Below are 20,629 nucleotides of genomic sequence, written 5' to 3' on the forward strand. Positions count from 1 at the left end.
GCAAGCCCACAGCTTAGCTCAATCAAATCTTTCACTAATCTGGGCCTTGTTACCAAATGACTCAACCCAGTATCAACCAGCAAGCTGTGTCCGTGATAAAACCTTTCAAAAAAATTGAACCCAATAAATTGAATGACTTATACTGCTCCAAGTTTGCCCACACAATCAAGCAGCTTATCGTTGGGGGTATACGTCATATATGGGTCTTCCTTCATGTTCCGGCGGTAGAATTGTTAATGAGGGCGATTTTAACTCCCATAAAGAAAACAACCTTTGCAGAGGTTCTTATGACATGTTTAACACAATCACTGGTTTAATTCAACTTTGAAATATTCGAGCAACATCCGAGGAATAAAATCGAAAGTAGATTTCATTTCCGAAATGATAAAACACAGTGACGAAACATGATCAGTGGAAGAGCTCATCATTAAGACTAGTCTTTCACGTGATCCGGGAGCTTCACCCAGTCCTCTGACAACATCCACAGTTTCTTCGCATCTTCCTCGTCAAGCGCGTTGGCTTCAAGCGGCGTTGCCGTGCACAAGCTGTCCAGGGATTGCAAAGTTATCAGATGTTTACAAATAGACATTGTGGGAAAAGCTTCATTATAATAATTTATCTTTTTTATTTATCGAATATAGTTACTACTTTCTAAAACCACAACAACCTGTGTCACACTAAAAGGAGGATCATCCGAAGGTCCTTATTTAAATAAAATATATTCCATTTGAATAAGGACCTTCTGATGATCCCCCTTTTAAGGGGAAACAGACTGTAGAGGGTTTAGAAAGTAATAACTATATTTGGTGTAATTTGCTCTGCTTGGCATTGAGCACTTTTTGTAGTAATAATAGCATGTAATGTTTATCTATTTTTGTATATACGTTACGTAGGTTACACAATTACTTGAAATATTCTCCCGAAACAGTTTTCAGTTCTGGTGCTATGGCACAATAAATGGAGGTCTGCGCCCCCTCCTTGGGGCTAATGGAACCACACAATCGCAGGCAGCACCAACAGACGCAGAGCATCGCTCGGATGGAGCTAGAAACGTGATTCCCCTTGCCGTGCTGAAACAAGTTCGTTCTGACCACTCCAGGGTGCACGCAGTTGCAGGTGACTCCGGTCCCTAAACAGAAAATTGTCTTCATTGGAAAAGAATTGAATTAAATTACTTGTTAGAGCATAAAACTAGCTTGAATAAGGTAGGCCCTGAGGGATATGTTGTTTAAGTTAACATACTTAAGCGTAATTGGCAACATTTCTCTTGGCAACGCCAATTTTGAAACAAAAAATCGTTGGATCAACTGTCGAAACAATAACGCAACTATAGTTTATATCACCCAATTTTGGACACTTGAGATTTTAATGTCCACCAAAGGGTTAAAAAAAAGACTGAAAACAAACGAGTAGAGAAACCAGCCCACCTTCCAACCTCCTACTCAGCTCTTTGCAGTGAAGTATGTTCGCCAACTTGCTGGCGCAGTAGGCCTCAGCAGCCTCGTAGCCTTCAGTGTACATCACATCATTCCAGTTTATCGTTCCGCGCCTGTACGCCATGGACGAGAGAATGATGATTCTACTCGGAGCACTTTTCTGCATATGTGTGTTTTAGTATTTTAACAAATAGTACTTTTTTGCAAACAATTTTTATTGGAATTCTTTAACAGTTTTGAAACACGCTACTTTGCTACGAACAATTTGGAATAAATTGCCCTTTCGTGCGACCTGAAGTTCTAAAGTTATTTTTACATCTCAGCATCCGTTTAATCGGCTAGCTGTAAAGAATATAAACTAATAACTTTAATTAACACCTGCAATAAGTGGTTTACATAACGACATGGCCACATCATCCATACATATTTTGCAAGGATACTATTACCGTACAGACGTAGCCTAAATGGAAGTAAATAAAATCTACAAACAACTTTTCGAAAATGTAGATATAGCCTACATTGTATACTATACAGAAAACTAAGAATAGACTAAACTTTGAAAAAATGGACCAGGTTCGAATGTGAATTATGTAATTGAACACAATCAGAGTGGTAATTGAACACAATCAGAGTGCTCGGTTGCATGTGCCTAACCTTGCTAATGGAACAACGGCAAGACCAAGCCACAATAATTGGACTCTCGGACTGTGCACGAACAAAGCAATTGAACGGCAGCGTTCCATTCAGTGGCATCGAGTGGATAAAATAGATAATTTGCAAACCACAACACTTTAATAACAAGATTTAACTCTGTAAGGCCTCTTACATGTAACTGCCTCGAACAACTGAAAAGGCTTTGTTAGTGCGAAAGTAAAGATTCTCACAACCTTTTTTAAAGTTGAGAATAGTCTCGCCATGTGGGCTTGTCCATAAATGACATATTACCTTCAGCAAGTCCAAAAGAAGATTTGTGAATAGAAAATGTCCAATATGATTGACACCAAGTTGCATTTCGTAACCTTCTTTTGTTTTCCAATAAGGACACATCATAATACCTGGAAAAACAATAGGCTACTGTGAATACAAAACACCAGTGTTTAGACCTTATGATACAAATTAAAAGTGCAAGTCAGATTGTTGTGTGCCTGAGAATCAGTACAAGTCGGACATAGGACAGAAACACAAAACAAAGAAGATGTGACATGGCATCTTAAGCAGAAGGCTTCATTGACTGAGACTGTACACAACCTACGGTAAGTTAAGCTACACTTGAACCGCTTTTGGTCTGACCTACCATCAGTTGGTTATCTCAGCAGCTACAATTTTTATGTGAAAGCAAAAAAACTTTTTAAATATTTTTGGGTTGCAGGTGTGGCACTAATGATTCATTGATTCCAATCTACCTGCATTATTTATTAAAATATCCAACCGGTCCTCAGAAGCTATTATCTTTTCTGCACAGTTTCGAACAGAATCAAGAGAAGACAAGTCTATTCTTTTCAAGTCAATTTTGGCCTTGCTGTGAACTTTCAAAATCTGCATTCAAAATACAAACATGACAAATGTGTGGCATGAAACATACACATCATTTTAAATTGTCCAGGCAGATGAAAAGGCACAAAATTGTTCCATTTATTAGGATTTGTATTTTATTTTGCAATCAATAGACATTTAAATTTGTAATAAACAATGCACAGCTGTATATCGAAACCTGAAAGATAACCTTGTGATCAGAGTTGATGTCAGTGCGTCAATCAATTTTTAGCATTGACTTGCACAATTAGAATTAGCTTTGCTGTACCTCATTTTTTGCTTTTTTTGCCAGTTCCACATTTCTACATGCCATAATTACTTTAGCACCTCTACCAGCCAAGTCAAAAGCAGTTTCATAACCGATTCCTTGATTTGCTCCAGTGATTACCACAGTTTTTCCATTTAGCTTTACATCCGATTTTACTTTTCCTTTTACACTTGACTTGTTAGCTAAGTCAGTGACCGGGGGCTGAGAGGGTTCCGAAGAAGTTGAGGGTTCAGATGATGAAGCAGGTTTTTTCACTGAAATTGATTTCTTTGGCCTAGAAGCCTCAAGTTCTGGAGCTGTTGTCTCAGAAACTGGTTCGGCATCACTTTCTGTACTCTGGGTCGGATCTGGGCCATCTTGTTCGGCATCAATTTCAATGGTTTGGATGGCAGGATCTGAAGTGGCAACAACCAACTTATATGTTGTCACTTGGCTGCAGTCAGTAAGCTTACTGCTGACTTAATCAAAAATCTATCAGAAGTTAGTTACACATTATTTATTATAGCTACCTGTGTAATCAAAATATCAAAGGGTTTAGTAACTAAATTCATCAAAGCAGAATTAGATCTGGGTTAAACTTTTGGTTTAAAATTTAAGTTATAGCTTTGGCAGAGAGGTACTTTTTAAAAACCATAGACAGATAATTGATAACAACTTAATAACATTGAATTGCATAATTCAAAATTAATACAGAAATAAAATAGATACATAATTTCAAACGTTTTCGGCAAAACTTTCTATATTTTCCTGAAGAGGGCAGAAAGTTTTGCCGAAAACGTTTGAAATTATGTATCTATTTTATTTCTGTATTAATTTTGAATTATGCAAATTTAAGTTAGTCTACCATTTTCATTTAAAATAATTTTGTTTACGACCACAAAAAGATTTCAATATTTTATTTCTTAAAAGTTTGAATAGCCGTTTAGCAGACTAGAACTTTCAAAATCTATCTGCAGGCCTAGAAAAAAAAAAAAAAAACAGGCCTAGAAATTCACGGCGGACATGTCCGCAATCACAGCATGTGATGCTGCGGAAAGTGCCATCTAGATCGGTCATATTTGTCCGCCGAGAAATAACACAGGAACTAGCGATACAAATCGTCATTGCATAGCACGAACAATTGTTGGGAGATTATAAATTTCCGCGCATATAGAAAATGTGAATACTGTGTCTCTTAGCTTCCATCCAAGCAGGAAAACTTTCAATTTTTACGTTGCTTCAACAATTGATGACATTGAATCAGCGTAACAAAGGTGAATTCTTCGCCAAGAATCGATCGGAATACAGGCACTTTTACACTATAATCAGTACGGTAATCACGTGCAAATTAGTTCAAATCTTACGTCATAATGTCTGGCTTTGATCTCCAAGTAATGTAGGGCCATTGTTATTTTGACATAAAAAAAATTTTTTTTTGACTTAATTTTTATCAAATTTTGACTTTATATTGACCTAACGAAGTTGCTTATTTGTAGAGGGCACAGTTCTTCCTTGAATTGATACCAGTTACCCAAACATAATATTTTGTCGATTTCAGACCCAAACGTGTTCAATAAAAGGGGCTTGTACAATGAAAGTTTGCCTTGATTGCGATGCTTGTTGTCGCTTCAATCCAGCTTTATGGCGTTTACTTTTCCTGTGGCTTTCAACAAAATACTTTTTATCGCACTTCACTATAAACTCGCAAAAATTGCACCTTAAATCACCCCCGGGAGTTGCATTAAATTTATCAGCAAAATTTGACAAATCTGTAACTTTTTCTGAAGACGATTTAGCTTGCTTAGGCATTTTTGTGTTACCGTACCGAATGTCAGTAAGCTATTCCAAAAATCGAAACTGTTGATCATCGAAAAGACCATGGACATTGGTGAAGAGGAAATGTTTTATAAGAATTAATTATTTAAATACGTAACAATGAATAAACAATGGACAATTTGCGATAAAAGTTACTGCTGATCCAAGTAGGCATTGTGACATATTTCCTGCTTTTATGGGTTAATATGGTTTAATTGTGTCGCAGTTCTTGATTTACAATGCTTCTACGAGGATTTTGACAAAAATTACTCTCAAGAAACACAAAAATTTGTCAAAAGCCATAATTTGACAAATTTGACTTTATTGAAAATTTTGACTTCATTGTCAATTTGGCTTTATTTTGACCTATAAACTTCTTATAAACAGCCCCTTAAGTGCTGAAAACAACTTTATAAATTGATTCGTGGACAGACAAGGTCCTTAAAAAAATTTAGCTTTATTGACTTTTGCGGGTCCTATTAATAAGGCAAGTGTGGTTACAAAATTTGTTAAGTTTTGATATATATACAGAAAGAAAAGACCCAGGAAAAATTCACTTTCGCTCAGAATATGACATGCAAAAATAAACCTAAACAAAAAAGCCTAGTGATGATGGCTATCCCTCGTCTTCGAGGATGATGGCCTTCGCAATAAAATAAAAGCTAACGGTGAGTTCTTAAATGGCTAATTAGTCCAATCTTGGCTTTAAAAGTTCGGTTACATTTGGTACATTTAAGATCGTTTGGGAGAGTTGGTTGTGGGTGTGATTGTCGTTCTTTTCTTTGCATTCTTTTTTCTTTTAACCTTTTGGATTTAACCTTTTAACCTTCTCAAACGTGGCGACACCTTTTTGAGTGGCAGATCTCCAGAGCAGCCTGTCCTCTGCGGTTTCCTCCCAGTTTGTATAATTGATGTTACACACTTTAAGATTACTCTTCAGTGAGTCTTTATACCGCTTCTTTTGTCCACCTACCGAACGCTTACCCTTAACAAATTCCGAGTAGAACATTTGTTTAGGGAGACGCTGATCTGGCATTCGCACTACATGCCCGCACCATCTAAATTGATTTCAAATAATGCGGGACTCAATGCTTGTTGTTTCATCCTCTTCTAGCACGCTCAAATTTGTTCTTTTCTCTTCCCAGCTGATATTCAGAATATTGCGCAGGCAGCGTTGTTGGAATCTTTCAAGAGTTTTAATATGGTTTCGGTAGGTGGTCCAGGTCTCGGAAGCATATAATAGTGTTGTGATAACTACTGCACTGTAGACGGCGAGCTTTGTACTTTTTCGTATGTTATGGTTGTCAAATATTTGTGAGCGAAGTTTTCCAAATGCAGTGCTAGCACAATTTAAACGATGTTGTATTTCATCCTGAAGGTCAGCGTTGTCTGAAATTTCACTTCCGAGGTAGCAGAAGTGTTTCACATTTTTTAGAGGTGTACCATCGAGAAGGATTTCTGGCAGAGCACTGGTACGATCTTTAAGAAGTGGTTGAAAGAGGGCCTGAGTCTTGTTGATATTGACGCTAAGTCCAAGCCTCTTGTATGCTTTATGGAAAGCATTCAGAATCTGCTGTAGGTGGTTTTCACTCAGTGCTGCTACACAGTTATCATCGGCATATTGAAATTCCATAATACTCCGTGTTGTAGTCTTTGATTTACTTTTAAGGCGGACGAGGTTAAAGAGCTTTCCATCCATGCGGTAAGATATGTCAATGCCAGATGGAAGGTCATGGTGGACTATTTCCAAGATAGATGCAATAAAAATTACAAAAAGAGTTGGTGCTATTACGCAGCCCTGTTTCACTCCAGAGTTAACCAGGAAAGGTTCAGAACTGTTGTTGCTGGTCTGTACTCTGGCAAACATACCATCATGAAGAAGACGCAGAATACGAAGAAATTTGTCTGGACATCCGTATTTCGAAAGTACATCCCACAGGAGATCTCTGGAGACGCGGTCGAAGGCCTTAGATAGGTCAATAAACGCCATGTACAGTGGTTGATGTTGTTTACGGCACTTTTCTTGCAATTGTCTGAGGGAAAATATCATGTCTGTGGTGCTACGCGATGGCCTGAAGCCAGCCTGAGATTCGGGAAGGATCTTCTCGGATATCAGTTTGAGGCGATTGTTTAAAATACGTGCTAAAATCTTGCCAGCAGTTGCTAACAGAGAGATCCCACGGTAATTTCCACACTCTGATCGATTACCTTTGCGCTTGTATATGGTGATGATATTAGCATCTTTGAAATCAGATGGAACAATTTCATTTGTCCAAATTTTGATTAGCAGTTGATGAAGGTTACGTTAGATTAAACTGCCACCTACTTTGTAAATCTCTGCTGGGATTCCATCAGGGCCCGCTGTTTTGTTGTTTTTCATGGCCATGATGGCAGTTTTGACCTCTCCGAGAGATGGTGTCTGAGAAAGAGAGTCTTCTTGTGTCATGTTGGGAATAATGTCAATCACGCATTTGTCAATAACAGCTGCATGGTTGAGAAGCTCCTCAAAATGTTCCTTCCATCGAGATCTTATTTCGGCTTCGCTCTTAAGTATCGTTTCTCCATCCTTACTTCTCAGAGGGGATTGTCCATGCGTGGATGGTCCGTAGACTTCTCTCATTGCATTAAAAAAGCCATGTGTGTTATTGGCATCTGCCAGCTGTTGCATTTCGTGGGCTTTCTTTTCCCACCACTCATCCTTGAGAATACGAGTAGTTCTTTGGACTTCAACCTTACATTTTTTGTACAGGTCACGTTTTATATCAGATTGAGGGTCATTCTGGAGCGTGATAAAGGTTTCTCGCTTTCTATCGATTAGTTCCCTAAGAACTTTATCGTTCTCATTGAACCAATCTTGATGGTTCTTCTTCTTATGACCAACAGTTTCTTTGCATGTGTCGAGAATAGCCGTTTTAAGGTGATTCCAGCAATCTTCAACAGAGTCAGAAATCGAATTTTCCTGAAGACGAGTTTGGAGGCACTGTTGAAAAGTCTCACGTGACTTCGTGTCCTGAAGAGCTTCAATATTGTATTTTTGTGGAACTTTTGCTGGATCGTGGTGTTTTAATTTAGTATGTAGTCTTATCTTTAGAATCGATGCAATGAGACGATGGTCTGTCCAGCACTCATCGGCTCCAGTGACAGCTCTAGTAAGGAGCACATCTTGTTGGTCACGAGATCTTACAATCACATAGTCGATGAGATGCCAATGTTTTGACCGCGGATGTTGCCAAGAAACTTTCAGGCGGTTTCTTTGGCGAAATAAAGTGTTGGTTATCACCAGGTTGTGCTCTGCACACTTAGTGAGAAGAAGGGTTCCGTTAGAGTTGACCTTTCCCACTCCCTCTTTTCCAATTGTACCTCTCTCCTCGGACTACTACCTTAACGTGGTGAGAGAGTTTCCGTACCTCAATGACCTCTAGAGCTGTAGCCTACTGGCGGGAGCTAACTGCTCCCAGAAGGGTCACTCATGCCAGGTTAGTCGAAAGGTAGAGGTCAGACAAAACGTAGTCCAAAGTCCCCAACGGCGGAACAGGCGGATAAAGCCAGCCAGGCTCAACGACTGTGAAGGCGGATGAAGGCTGCAGCATGCCACCAGCTCCAATCGTCTTGGTTTGCTTGCCATTGGATAAAGCTGATGGCCTTGTCAAGTTTATGTGTGCTTGTTGAGTGTGCGCCAGCAAGTCCACGCTAATCAATTCACGCACAGGCGTCTTCGCAAGACACTCAAACCTAACGGCGATCGATAATGCATAACGGGAACAGGCAAGTGAAAGCTGGAAGTTTCTAGTGCGGAACCGACACGTTAGTGGTGGTAACTTGATTCAGTCGCTCTATCTTTTGGAAGAAGCAGGAAAGATGTTCGGCAGCAGTTATCACGACTTCACCTTACCTGACTTCACCTTATTTACCTTACCTGCGGTCGAAAAACGAAATATGTAACTATGAAATTTGGAACCTGGAATGTTAGGACTCTAATGGATAACTCCAGCTCAAATAGGCCAGAAAGACGAATTGCTATCATTGCTCGTGAACTACAGCGTTTCAACTTTGACATCGTGGCTCTTAGCGAAACCAGGAGAGATGGAGAGGGCCAACTAAGGGAAGAATGTGGCAATTTTACTCTTTTCTGGAAGGGCTATGATCTTGTACATCCGAGAATCCACGGCGTAGGTTTTGCGATTAGAAATTGCCTCCTCCCAAAACTGACAGAACAGCCAGTTGGAATAAATGCTCGACTGATGACATTCCGAATCCAATTGGCTAACAATCAACATGCAACTGTTATCAGTGCTTATGCCCCCACACTTGATGCAGAGGATGCAGTCAAGGAAGCTTTCTATAACCAACTCGATCATGTTCTTTCCCACACTTTACGAGAAGACAAAGTTATTCTTCTTGGAGACTTTAATGCAAGAGTCGGAAAACAAGTGGATCTCTGGAGAGGTACAACTAGTAAAACTTTGCACAGTAGAAAATAGTAGCGTTATAGTGTACAAGTTTTCCAACTCGTGCCCAAAGCATTTTGACGCAAGAAGCCACACGACCTTGTTCGGTGGAAGTTAATCAGTTATGCGGCGTATTGAGCAGCTACACGGCGCTTTGACTCTTCAAGCGTTTGTCGTTGGTCTAGTGAAAGAATTTCAGAGTGACTTCGCTGAAATTTTAAAAAGCCTTCTAAACCGTAGCTATAGTTTTGAAATGGCGAAGAATTATCAAGATGAAGTGATTAAGCATGACGATCGATGTTAAAAACTGTAGTGTCAGCCGTGAAACTTAATTTGTCCATCGAGATAGCTGCTCCGATCGGACACGTTTGTCCGCCGTCAACAAAAACGAATTTCGAGGTCTGTACACTGTTTTTTTTTTCAGTCATTTATGGGTCATTTACATACAGAGTTTTTAGCAAAATGTCCAAAAAAAATATAGTCAATTCGGTCAAAATGTCCGAAAAAATATGTAGTCAATTTGGTCAAAATGTCCGAAAAAAACAATTTTTCTCAGCGAAACTTAATGTTGCAGCTAGTCAGGAAGTGCACATTTTGGTTTGTATTAGCTACTTGAAAGGGAATATTTTCATCAGAAAAAATGACCAAAATAAAAAAAAATGACCGAATTTTTTCAAGTCATTTCGGACAAATGACCGAGAAGTCCCAGCCTGTACAATGTACATTGTTACAAAACTCAACCATTATCATGAGGAAGTGCAAAAGCGTCATTGTCACAACTGAAAAACTAGAAAATACCATAAATGATTAAAACTTTTAAAAACAAACGTTACGTTGCAAAGATTTGACAACTCAAAAAAATTTCATATTCTTAAAATGCATTTAGTTCGGACAGATATTTTAGAGAAAGTCATGTGCATGCCACAAATGTAGCATTGTGTAAATTTGAAACCATCTAAATTTGCTCAACACAAAACAATGTGTTTGATAGATATTTAACCCATAACAGTTTAAAAATGATCTATTGTGACATCTTGACATCCTACTCCTCAAATTGGGTATTACAGAAAAAAATAGAAAACTTAAGTCATTATGAAATTTTATTTTAGCCTCAGTGGACCACTAATAAATGGTAGGATAATTAATTGATCACAATTAGGCTACAGAAAGTTTTCCTTTGAATTCTAGCCTATTATCCCTACGGTACGGTAACTAATGGGGTAATTATGGGCTATCCGACTTACCATCCATAGCGCAAACAAAAATTCAAAGCTACAAAGCAAAATAACAAATTTCGGTAACAATTAAAACTTTGCATCACTCCACATTTGCACAAAAAACTGAACCAACAAAACAAAATTTTTGAAGAAAACAAACTTCAAAACAGTGAGACCAACACATTGCAGCAATAATTGCTTCTGTGATGTAATAATTCATGAAAAATTATATAAAAAGAAAAAAGGAGCAACATAGTTCAGGAAGATAGTGTCAGTGGCAGTGTTTCCACTTTTAGGGAAATTTCCCTAAATTAGGGAAATTTGGAGTAAATTTTTGGCTGTAGGGAAATATTTAGGGAATTGCTTGTTTTAGGGAAATATTTAGGGAAATTTAAATTTTACAAAACGAAATCAATTTTTTTTTATAAATTAGAATTTGGCTGGTAATTAAAAAAAAAAAGCTTTAAATTTAAGTTCTTCAATTTTATTTTGAAACACTGGAATTTCGCAGGAAATTTTCAGGCCAGGAGTCAACAAAGTTGAAAATTTAAATGGCCTTGCGCCCCTTGCACTGATTCGCTACGGTATAGAATTTATCGAAGCTGGCTGCTGCGAAGTGCCTTCAAAAGTTCAAATTGTGTTTTAGGCAGCCCATTTTTGAAAACGTGTTTGTTTAAGTATCACTTGTATTTTGTTGTAACTTTTTATTTGGTGGAGTCTTCTCTGACATCAAAATTCATTTTTAAAAATGCCCTTAAAATAAGAAGTTTACAAAATTCGATTTTACAATAATAATACACAATGTACACTCACATTAAAACTTAATTGATTATAAAAGTACATTTACGCTGCTAGAAAAAAAAAACAATGAATCCAAAAAATGAATGAATGCAACGAGTCCAAAAACCGCCTACTGTTGTTCTTTAGCATTTTGCGTGCTGCAAATCGGATCAGAAGTAAACGAGGAGTGTTCAGCAATCAGTGAAATATTCTGTTGTATCATCAACTTGTTCACAGACCAATCTAGTACGAAACTAATCCGTTTACGATGTCATCAGAACTAAAACCAATAGTCATTCTGGAAATTTTTTAAGCAGCAAACAAAATACAACATGACTGCACTAATGGAATACAAACAAATAAACAAACCAGGCAAGCGTAGACCTTACAATTTACAGCAGGTGAATTGATTGTTACAATTTTGGTTGTTCGTTTAACCTAATACTTGCTGCCCTTTGAGGTCAATTTATGTGATTACTTATCACAGCAACGCACAAAGAAAAGTGACCCTATTGGTGTATAAAATGGTTTTCAGTTCCACAGAGTTTCCAATCCCGTAGTTATAGATATCCCTGGGTAAACCATAATCTCTTCGTGGGAAAATTGTAACATAAGATTTCCGGATCCGTTCGTCTGTATGTAATGACCGAAAAAGAAACACTCCTTTGAAACGTCTATTCAAAAAGTGTATTTCTGTAAAATTAGCCCGCGGCTATCGAAAATGGGGTGCAACGCGATACACCACTAAAACTTGTCACTACAATCCAAATTACTTAGATAAAAGACGGAAATTTTATCCAGCTGGCAAGCACTAAGCAAACAGTTAAATATGCCTCCAACTTTCAAGCAACCATTTTACGAATGACTAGAATAATTTGCAATATCTCAAACTCACGTAAACAGTAACTGTGACGCAATAATGAAAGACATTGTCACGCAATTTAAACAGGTGTTCAAAGGTGATGATGCAATGTTTCGTCAGGTCTTACGAACGATGGTGCAATATTTGGACATTTTCTAGCAATTTCCATGACGTAAGATGCCAGCTAGGTCAAGTAGACCATAACGTTTTTTTATGACGTTTGATTTGGTGAAAATTGTCCGTAACAACTAGATCTGGTGTTTTTGGGTTGCATCTAGTGTTCTAGTGTTTTTTTTTGCTATCTAGTGTTTTTTTAGCTATTTACCGCTATGTTGGTGTGCATAAGTTTGGACAGTGTTCAAAGTAGCCCCACCTATTTTTGTTTGGCTGCATCAATGTGTTTGTAGTGCTTTTCAAAATGGACTCGAGTTTTTTGTCTAGTTACACCCAATGATGACCAAATTTGAGATATTTAGCATAAATACTTTAAAAAATACACACAATTGTGTGAAAAGTGTTCAAAGTAGACTAAAGTAGGTAGCGTAGCTTACCATATGGTACCGGAGGCTTATATTTCGTCGCTTACATTTGATGAGTGTGGACAGTGGCGTACGCAGGTACGGTGGACAGTGGCGTACGCAGGATTTTCTGAAGGGGGGGGGGGGCATTGACAGTAGTGTAGCCAGGAATTTTGAAAGGGGGGGTTTTGACGACCGGCGGGCGAAGCCCGATTGCGTATTCGCCTAAGACGACACCCAGCGGCGGGGGGTCTGGGGGGCCTCTCCCAGAAAATTTTGAAAAATTACTTTGAATTTGGTGCATTCTGAGAGCATTTTCAACAAAAATGTAGGTATGAATATTCCTGTAAAATGGTGCTGTCAGGTGGCATAGCAAAAGGATAAGATCATGTTTTCTTCCGCATGTTTAGGAAATAAAGCTAAGTCTCTATGTTTTCTTGTTGCTAATTCCTAACTGAGATGTTTAAATGTTCGGTATGGGCAAAACTTGCTCTTTTAATGGAGTTTTGTTTAAAATTAGGCAAGTTTTTTTTAGACTGAAAGCATCATTCTCAATATCGTGACGTCACACACGTGCTAAAAAGAAGTTGTAACCACCCCCCCTGGCTACGCCACTGGTCATTGATATCCCAGACGTCTTCATGACATCCCAGAATGGTTTTAGTTTAGACTTTATCCATTTCTTTCTCACTATAATAAGCCTACAGATCACTATGCTACATTGGCATACCTGGGGTGGGATAGGTGGATTGGGCCATGTATTTCGTATTAGCTTAGTCTATAAAACAACATTGTTATGCTTTGTCAGTGCAATCCGAAACATATTAAATGCCTTAATCTACGTCGTTAACTACTAAAACATTTTTAAGAGGGGAGGGGCATGGCCCAATGCCCCCCCTGCGTACGCTAGTGAGTGTGGAGTTCTTAAAATGATTGTGAGTAATATTGCATTTTTGACAATATCTTTGCAAAGGCTAAATTTGAGGAAAATTTTGTTCGCCCCCCAAAATGTTTTACTCTCCTACAGCTATGACTTCAGGGCTCTCACTTTCAAGGAAATTCAGTTCTACTTTGAAATTTTAAGGACTTTTAACACTCATTGACGCCATTGGCTGTCATTTTTGTACATTATGCGTGTAAATGATCGTGTATTTATGATGCTAGTGTTTTTTTTGTAAATCTAGTGTTTTTTTTTTAGTCAAATCTAGTACTTTTCCATGACAAGAGAGTGGCAACAGTGGATAGTGTAGCCTACAATTAACTTTGACTGCTACGTAACTTTGACTGACCACCTACTTTTAAAATGGTTCCTCCATCCCTGCTCCAAACCGCATGGTCATATTATCTGCTGTACATTCGTCAGTGGGACGACGACACCCCAGGGCACAATGGTGGCGAGGGGTGATCGAGCCACGAGGTCTTATGATGAGCATACAGTCTTCAATTCTTCATGCAGGACTTATTTTAATAGTACCGTAGCCTACAACTTCAAACAGGAAAGTAAAACATAACTCAGCTAAACGAAGGCAAAATAAATTTAATAGAAACGGAGAATTGGCACTAAAAACGTCACCAGATGAATAGAAACGATAGACCGTCCATGCTTTCAGTGTCACCAAGCTAAACTGTGAAGTGTGAACGGTTCGATAACTGAACATAAACTATGAGAAAGAACCGTTCCATCAGAACAAAAATAAGAATTGCAGGGTATTTGGTTTTATACGTTTTTCTTGAGAGGAAAGTTTGAATTGATAGATGTTTGGTTTTTGATATGTAAGAAATGACTTTGAGAACAGCAGAACCGTTGTCCGTTGCTGACATGACGCTTTCTTTGATGACGCAAGATAGCTTGTGAATGTCAATTCTTTTATTTTCATGAGTTGTTGCTAGACGATGAAAGAACAAAACGAGACTGCGTTTGACAAACAAATTCTGATGTGAATTGAATGATTCTCAGAAAGTTTCTGAACCGCTCAAACAGTAATTGAGACAGTACCGGTATAGAATACTTTTTCCAAACCACAAGGAATTCGAACAATGACTGAATCGTGAATAAGTGATTCAAGAATATCATAATCGGTAAAAAATCTGGAAAAAAATAATAATCAGCAATGCCTATTGTTTAACATTGGTTTGTATGGAGTATTTATAGCATCTCCAGCGTAGAAAAAGGTGGTGCAACTGTAGCAAAAATGTTCAAATATGGGAATTAAAGCAGAGTGGTCAAGTCAAGATAGCTTGTTCAAAAAGTTAAAAAAGGTGAAGTTAGAAAAGGTGAAACATAAGTTCGATAGATTACGCAATAAATTAATCCCTTTCCACATTGGTACAACGATTGCAGACGTTGCATTAACGCAAAAAGTAACGATCCGTTGAAGAGATGGTTTTTAGCCGAATCCAAAGTCCAAATTAACAAAAACGCCGGAGGTAGCCTAAAGATGTTCGAAATAACAAAATTTGAGATTGGTTTCACTTTGGTGTTGCTAGATTTAAAATAATTTCTCCAGTCAAAGAATAGCCTAATTCAGAAATTTGATAGACGTGTGTGGTAACAAAATTGCAATGGAGGACATTTTGTGATTCTAAAAAGTGGTCAGTAGTTATCTACCTCAGGGGTCCGCAAATACTTTTTGGTGCGACCCAAAAAGCAATCGTTCGAAGTCTTCGCGACCCAAACGTTTCGGAAGCATATAATTTTGCGCAAAACACTTTGCAAATTAATATTAATTCCAATACGGTCGTCCCCACTTATTAAGGCCACATCGGGGCCAGACAATTTTGGCTGCAGGAGACAATTTTCTACCACTCCTATACCTTCAGTAATTCCGGAATAGACCAAATTGGGCTTAATAAGCGGGTGGACCTATTAACCGTGCGCTTCGTCGTCGTGCAAGCCTCTGGGGCCGAGGGTCTACTCTATCCTTTTACCAGCCCAGACTCAAGATGTTCGCGGACTACACTGGAAGGCTATTAGAGAGCAGCCAGTCTTTGGTTTCATCATCCATGACACGCAGACCTTCCACTCCGTTAGGTGGCTTGAAGATGGTACAGTTATTAATGATGTGGTCTGCAGTCTGTTCCTCGGCACCACATTCACAGGAGGAGGAAGAGACTAATTCCCCAATGGCGCATGGTTGACCGGAAAAGCCCGACGCACGTACGAAGACGGCTGAGGCGCACGCATGCTTGTCTTTGTAGTGTCAGGCCGATGGGGCATGTGTCGGCGTTGGTGCACGGTCGTTTGGTCGACAGACATTTGGTCGACAGGACGTTTGGTCGACAGGACGTTTGGTCGACAGGACGTTAGGTCGACAGAACGATTCATTTTTGGGTTAATGTTAGAGTCAGGGTTAGATTAGGGTTATGGTTAGTTAACTAATCCTAACCCTAAAATAAATCGTTCTTTCGACCTAACGTCCTGTCGACCAAACGTCCTGTCGACCAAATGTCTGTCGACCAAACGTCCTGTCGACCAAATGACCGGGTACCGTCGGCGTTGGGGATGAACGAATGAAGTCCGGTGGTACTTGACTTCCTTTCAGAATTCCATTTATAGTCCGCCCAAGTAGCCGCAGAGATGAAGTTCATCTGCTGCGTTGATCAGAAGTTGAGCGGCTGGCACGAATGGTTGTCTTGACTTCAGTCGACTGGGGTGCTGGTTTGGGGAAGCAGAGATCTTGTGGTGGAGAAGATGGTTAGGCTTTAGTGCCCGTCGGCTAAGAAACAGAGTGGCTTCTTCGTGACGAAGCTCAGAAGGTTGGATGCCAGCGAGAATGGCAAAATTATCCAATGGTGTGGGACGCATGCATCCGGTAACTGTGCGCAGGGCGCTGTTCATGGCAGTGCCGATGTTATGGCAGTGTGCACTGCAGCACCAAACAGGTGCACAGTGCTCTGCTGAAGAGTAGGGCTAAGGCTGCTATACGCAAAGTGTCAGCCCTCGCCCCCCAGCTGTGGCCTGCCAGGCGCTTGAGTAGTGCAGCGTGGGATGTCATTTTCTGGCGCAGTGATACCAAATGGTGGCGGTATGTGTACGATCTGTCTAGTGTCACCCCAAGATACTCTGGTTCGAGGCAGAAGGTCAGAGGTTTTCCATTGTTCTGAACATGTAGCTCACGATCAACTTCCCGACTGTAGGCTATAGGTGGAAAGCTGCCGCCAAAGTTTTGTTTTCGCTAAGTTTCAGTCGCCAGTTCTGGAGATAGCCTAAGCTGAGAGAGTTTTCATGCCCTGGCTCAAGCTGTCTTCCAGGCTATATATATAACCGTGGCCCCGTGGGCTTAACTACTGTACTACAATCGAAAGTATAAATTTTCTTGTAGCCTACCAAATTGTACGAAACTCAGCACTTCAAAGACTATATGATTGTATTTATTTTTGCCATACAAGTTATATTTATGGTAATTTTAAACCGTTTTGCGACCCACTGTGAATGGTCTCGCGACCCAAATTTGGGTCGCGACCCAGTATTTGCGGACCCCTGATCTACCTCATGCATATGTGAATCAATAGCCTACAACACAGACAAATTCTTTTAGTTTATGCAGTAAAAAAATTCATTAAAACTGTTTGCATTTGTTCACTTTCTTCGAGTTCAAATTCCTTGTTTCAATACGAAGACAAATAATCAGTGTTGTACGTTGACGCTGTCAATTTGACGGCGTCAATTTTTTATTGACACTGAGGCTAGCGCCGTCTTTTTTTTTTGATGACGGATTTTTTGTTATCTTGTTTCACAATGAGAGTTTCACAATGTTGTTTGGCCAGCGCGACTCAACCGAATTACCGGCTTTGGAATGGCTACCTGGAATAAATGTGGAAGAAGTGCGCCAAATGGTGATCACTCATATTGTGAGCATCAGTATCGAGAACGAGGGATCAGAGAGAGAAAGCGAAAAATCAATGAATGTCATCGCGGAGATTGAAGATGCTTTATTTAAAGAGCTCTATGCCCCTGAAAAGAGCGATTTTGTTGCAGTGGACATCGTTAAAAGATTTATATATGCTCAGTGTTGTACGCGTCATTGAAATAAATTGACGGCGTCAGCGTCAGCGCGAATTGCCTAAAAACTTTACGGCGTAAAGTACTGCGTAAGCTTTTAAAGAAATTGACGGCGTCAGCGTCAGCGCTAATTTCTAGCGCTATTTTTTGCCAGCGTCTCATAAAACGGAAATATTTCAACCAAGTTTAGGCTAACAATAGCTAAAAATAAAGAGCAGATATTATGTTTTGAGACTGTATTGTAATTAGCTGCTTAGCCTATTAGTTATTTCCTTACAGAAAAAGCAAGCATTTCAAAACGTTTGTCTGACAATTTGCTGCGTTTGGGACGCATAGCCTAAGCTATTGTCCTTTCCAAGTGAAAACATGCGTTCCACAGCAGCGCTGGTTGGTATTGGTGTGTTGTATTTCAAAAATAAATTGAAAACGTTTACTCGGAAAGGTATCCCTGTTCCTAACGTGCTGTGATAGTTTAGCATGTATAAATCTTTTAACCAGGTTCACTGCACCAACATCGCTCTTTTCAGAGGCATAAAGCTCTTGAAATAAAGTATCTTCAACGTTCCGCGAAGCCGATCATGGATTTTTTCGCTTTCTGTCTCTGATCTCTCGTTCTCAATACATGGGTGATCACTAGGGCCCGCAAAAGTCAATAAAGTCAAAAATTTTTAAGGACCTCGTCTATCCACAAATCCAAGAATAAAGTTATTTTTAGCACCTAGAGGACTGTTTCTAAGAAGTTTATAGGTCAATTTAAAGTCAAAATTGACAATAAAGTCAAAATTTTCAATAAAGTCAAAATTTGTCAAATTATGGCTTTTGACAAACTTTTTGTGTTTCTTGAAAGTAATTTTTGTCAAAATCCTCGTGGAAGCATTGTAAATCAGGAACTGCGACAAAAGCAGGAAATATGTCACAATGCTGACGGATCAGCACTACCTTTTATCGCAAATTGCCCATTGTTTATTCATTGTTACGTATTTAAATATTTTTTATAAAAAGGTCCATCTTCACAAACGTATAGGCTAGTCTTTTCGAAAATCAACAGTTTGGATTTTAGGAATAGGCCTAGCCAAGCTAAATCGTCTTCAGCAAAAGTTAGACAGATTTGTGGAGATTTTCCTATCGGCGAAAAACACGACGCACATTTTACAATCCATAAAAACCTTGACTTTTCGACAAAATATTACGTTTGGGTCTGAAATCGACAAAATATTATGTTTGGATAACTAGTATCAATTCAAGGAAGAAATGTGAGCAATTTCGTTAGGTCAAAATAAAGTCAAAATTTGATAAAAATAAAGTCAAAAAATTTTTTTTTTAGGTAAAAATAAAAATGGCCCTAGACTGATCATCATTTGGCGAACTTCTTCCGCGTGTATTCCAGGGAGCCATTCTAACCAACGCAAAAGCCGGTAATTCGGATGAGTCGCGCTGGCCAGAATACATTGTGAAACCATAGGTGAAACTCTAATTGTGAAACGAGATTTTTCATTTTTTTTCCATGAAAATAAAAAATGACGCATAGCGCTTGACGCTTAAAATCGGAAAAATAGTTGACGGCGCTATCACTTCCGTCAACTGAAAAATAAATTGACGGCGCTAGCCTCAGCGTCAACAAAAAGTTGACGCCGTCAAATGACGCCATCAAATTGACGGCGTCAACGTACAACACTGTAGACCTATATGCTAAACTATCAAAGCACGCTTGGAACAGTGATACCTTTCCAAGTAAACGTTTTCAAGGCTTGTTTTTGAAATACAACACACCAATACCATCCAGCGCTGCTGTGGAACACATGTTTTCACTTGGAAAGGATATTATGCGTCCCAAACGCAGCAGATTGTCCGACAAACGTTTTGAAATGCTTGTGTTTGTACAAGGAAATAACTAATAGGTTAAACAGCTAATTACAATACAGTCTCAAATTCAAAACATAATATCTGCTCTTTATTCATAGCTATTGTTAGCCTAAACTTGGTTGAAATACTTTCGTTTTGTGAGACCCTGGCTAAAATAGCGCTAGAAATTAGCGCTGACGCCGTCAATTTCTTTAACCGTATCTGTTACTGTTTCCTTTTGGCGGCAAGAGTTACTGGCCGAGACCATCAGGTCTACGTCTTTCTTATTGCTAATTACTCCATCGGCTTATATCAAATAACAACGGAAAAAGTATGCCGTTGGTCAAAAGCCTTATCTATCACTTCAATCAATTTATTTCCCAAAATATATTCGTAATTGTGCAGCCTATTTTAGGTAGAAAAAGTGATAAAGACTCGGTTTTTGACCTATTTTCGCCATTTCTTGGTCAAATTTCTCAGTTTATTTTTTAATTTGAAAGTCTTCTTGCGTTGAACGCAGAATTTCATCAATTTTTTTTTCCGTATCTGTGCAAACAGTATTCCATGCACTTTTTGCACTACAAAGCAATTTGCGCAAATAACAAATTACCTTCCTAATTATTGTCTGCCAGCAAAGAATGACTCATATCTCGTCAGATCGCGACTCCCTACCCAGACAGCAAAATCGACATTGAATCAATGTAAAAATGACGGATTTTGCTGCCTGGGTAGAGAATGGAATTTTAGCGCCGCCGACAAACACAAAATGAAACCGCACGCTAATAGTAAACTGTCAATCAAGCTATTGAATATCAGCAAATTTCTTGCATTTCATAACTGGTTGTGACAAAAAGTTTATTGTGAACTTTACAATTATCCGATACCAACATAATCGGGATTAAAAGTTGGAGCAAGAAAAAAAAAGTAAA

General features: G+C 39.0%; 1 protein-coding gene across 1 annotated transcript; it reads right to left on the minus strand.

Annotated features, from left to right (window-relative positions):
- Positions 1 to 295: 295 nt before the first annotated feature.
- On the minus strand, positions 296 to 10,841 carry LOC145770375 (retinol dehydrogenase 12-like). Its single transcript, XM_082582007.1, has 7 exons — positions 10,724 to 10,841; positions 3,238 to 3,632; positions 2,840 to 2,972; positions 2,382 to 2,491; positions 1,428 to 1,596; positions 907 to 1,129; positions 296 to 545 (listed from the first exon to the last, which is right to left on the minus strand). The coding sequence occupies exons 1-7, from the start codon at positions 10,728 to 10,730 to the stop codon at positions 434 to 436; spliced, it is 1,149 nt and encodes a 382-aa protein (XP_082438133.1). The 5' UTR covers positions 10,731 to 10,841; the 3' UTR covers positions 296 to 433.
- Positions 10,842 to 20,629: the final 9,788 nt, after the last annotated feature.

Source organism: Aplidium turbinatum, chromosome 5 (assembly GCF_918807975.1).
Source record: "Aplidium turbinatum chromosome 5, kaAplTurb1.1, whole genome shotgun sequence".
NCBI classification, from domain to species: Eukaryota; Metazoa; Chordata; class Ascidiacea; order Aplousobranchia; family Polyclinidae; genus Aplidium; species Aplidium turbinatum.

Coding starts and splice junctions, on each gene's coding strand:
- LOC145770375 (XM_082582007.1), bottom strand. Junction 2,973..3,237: donor CAAAAAAAGCAAAAAATGAG/GTACAGCAAAGC, acceptor TTTTGAATGCAG/ATTTTGAAAGTTCACAGCAA. Junction 1,597..2,381: donor TTCTTTTGGACTTGCTGAAG/GTAATATGTCAT, acceptor ACACATATGCAG/AAAAGTGCTCCGAGTAGAAT.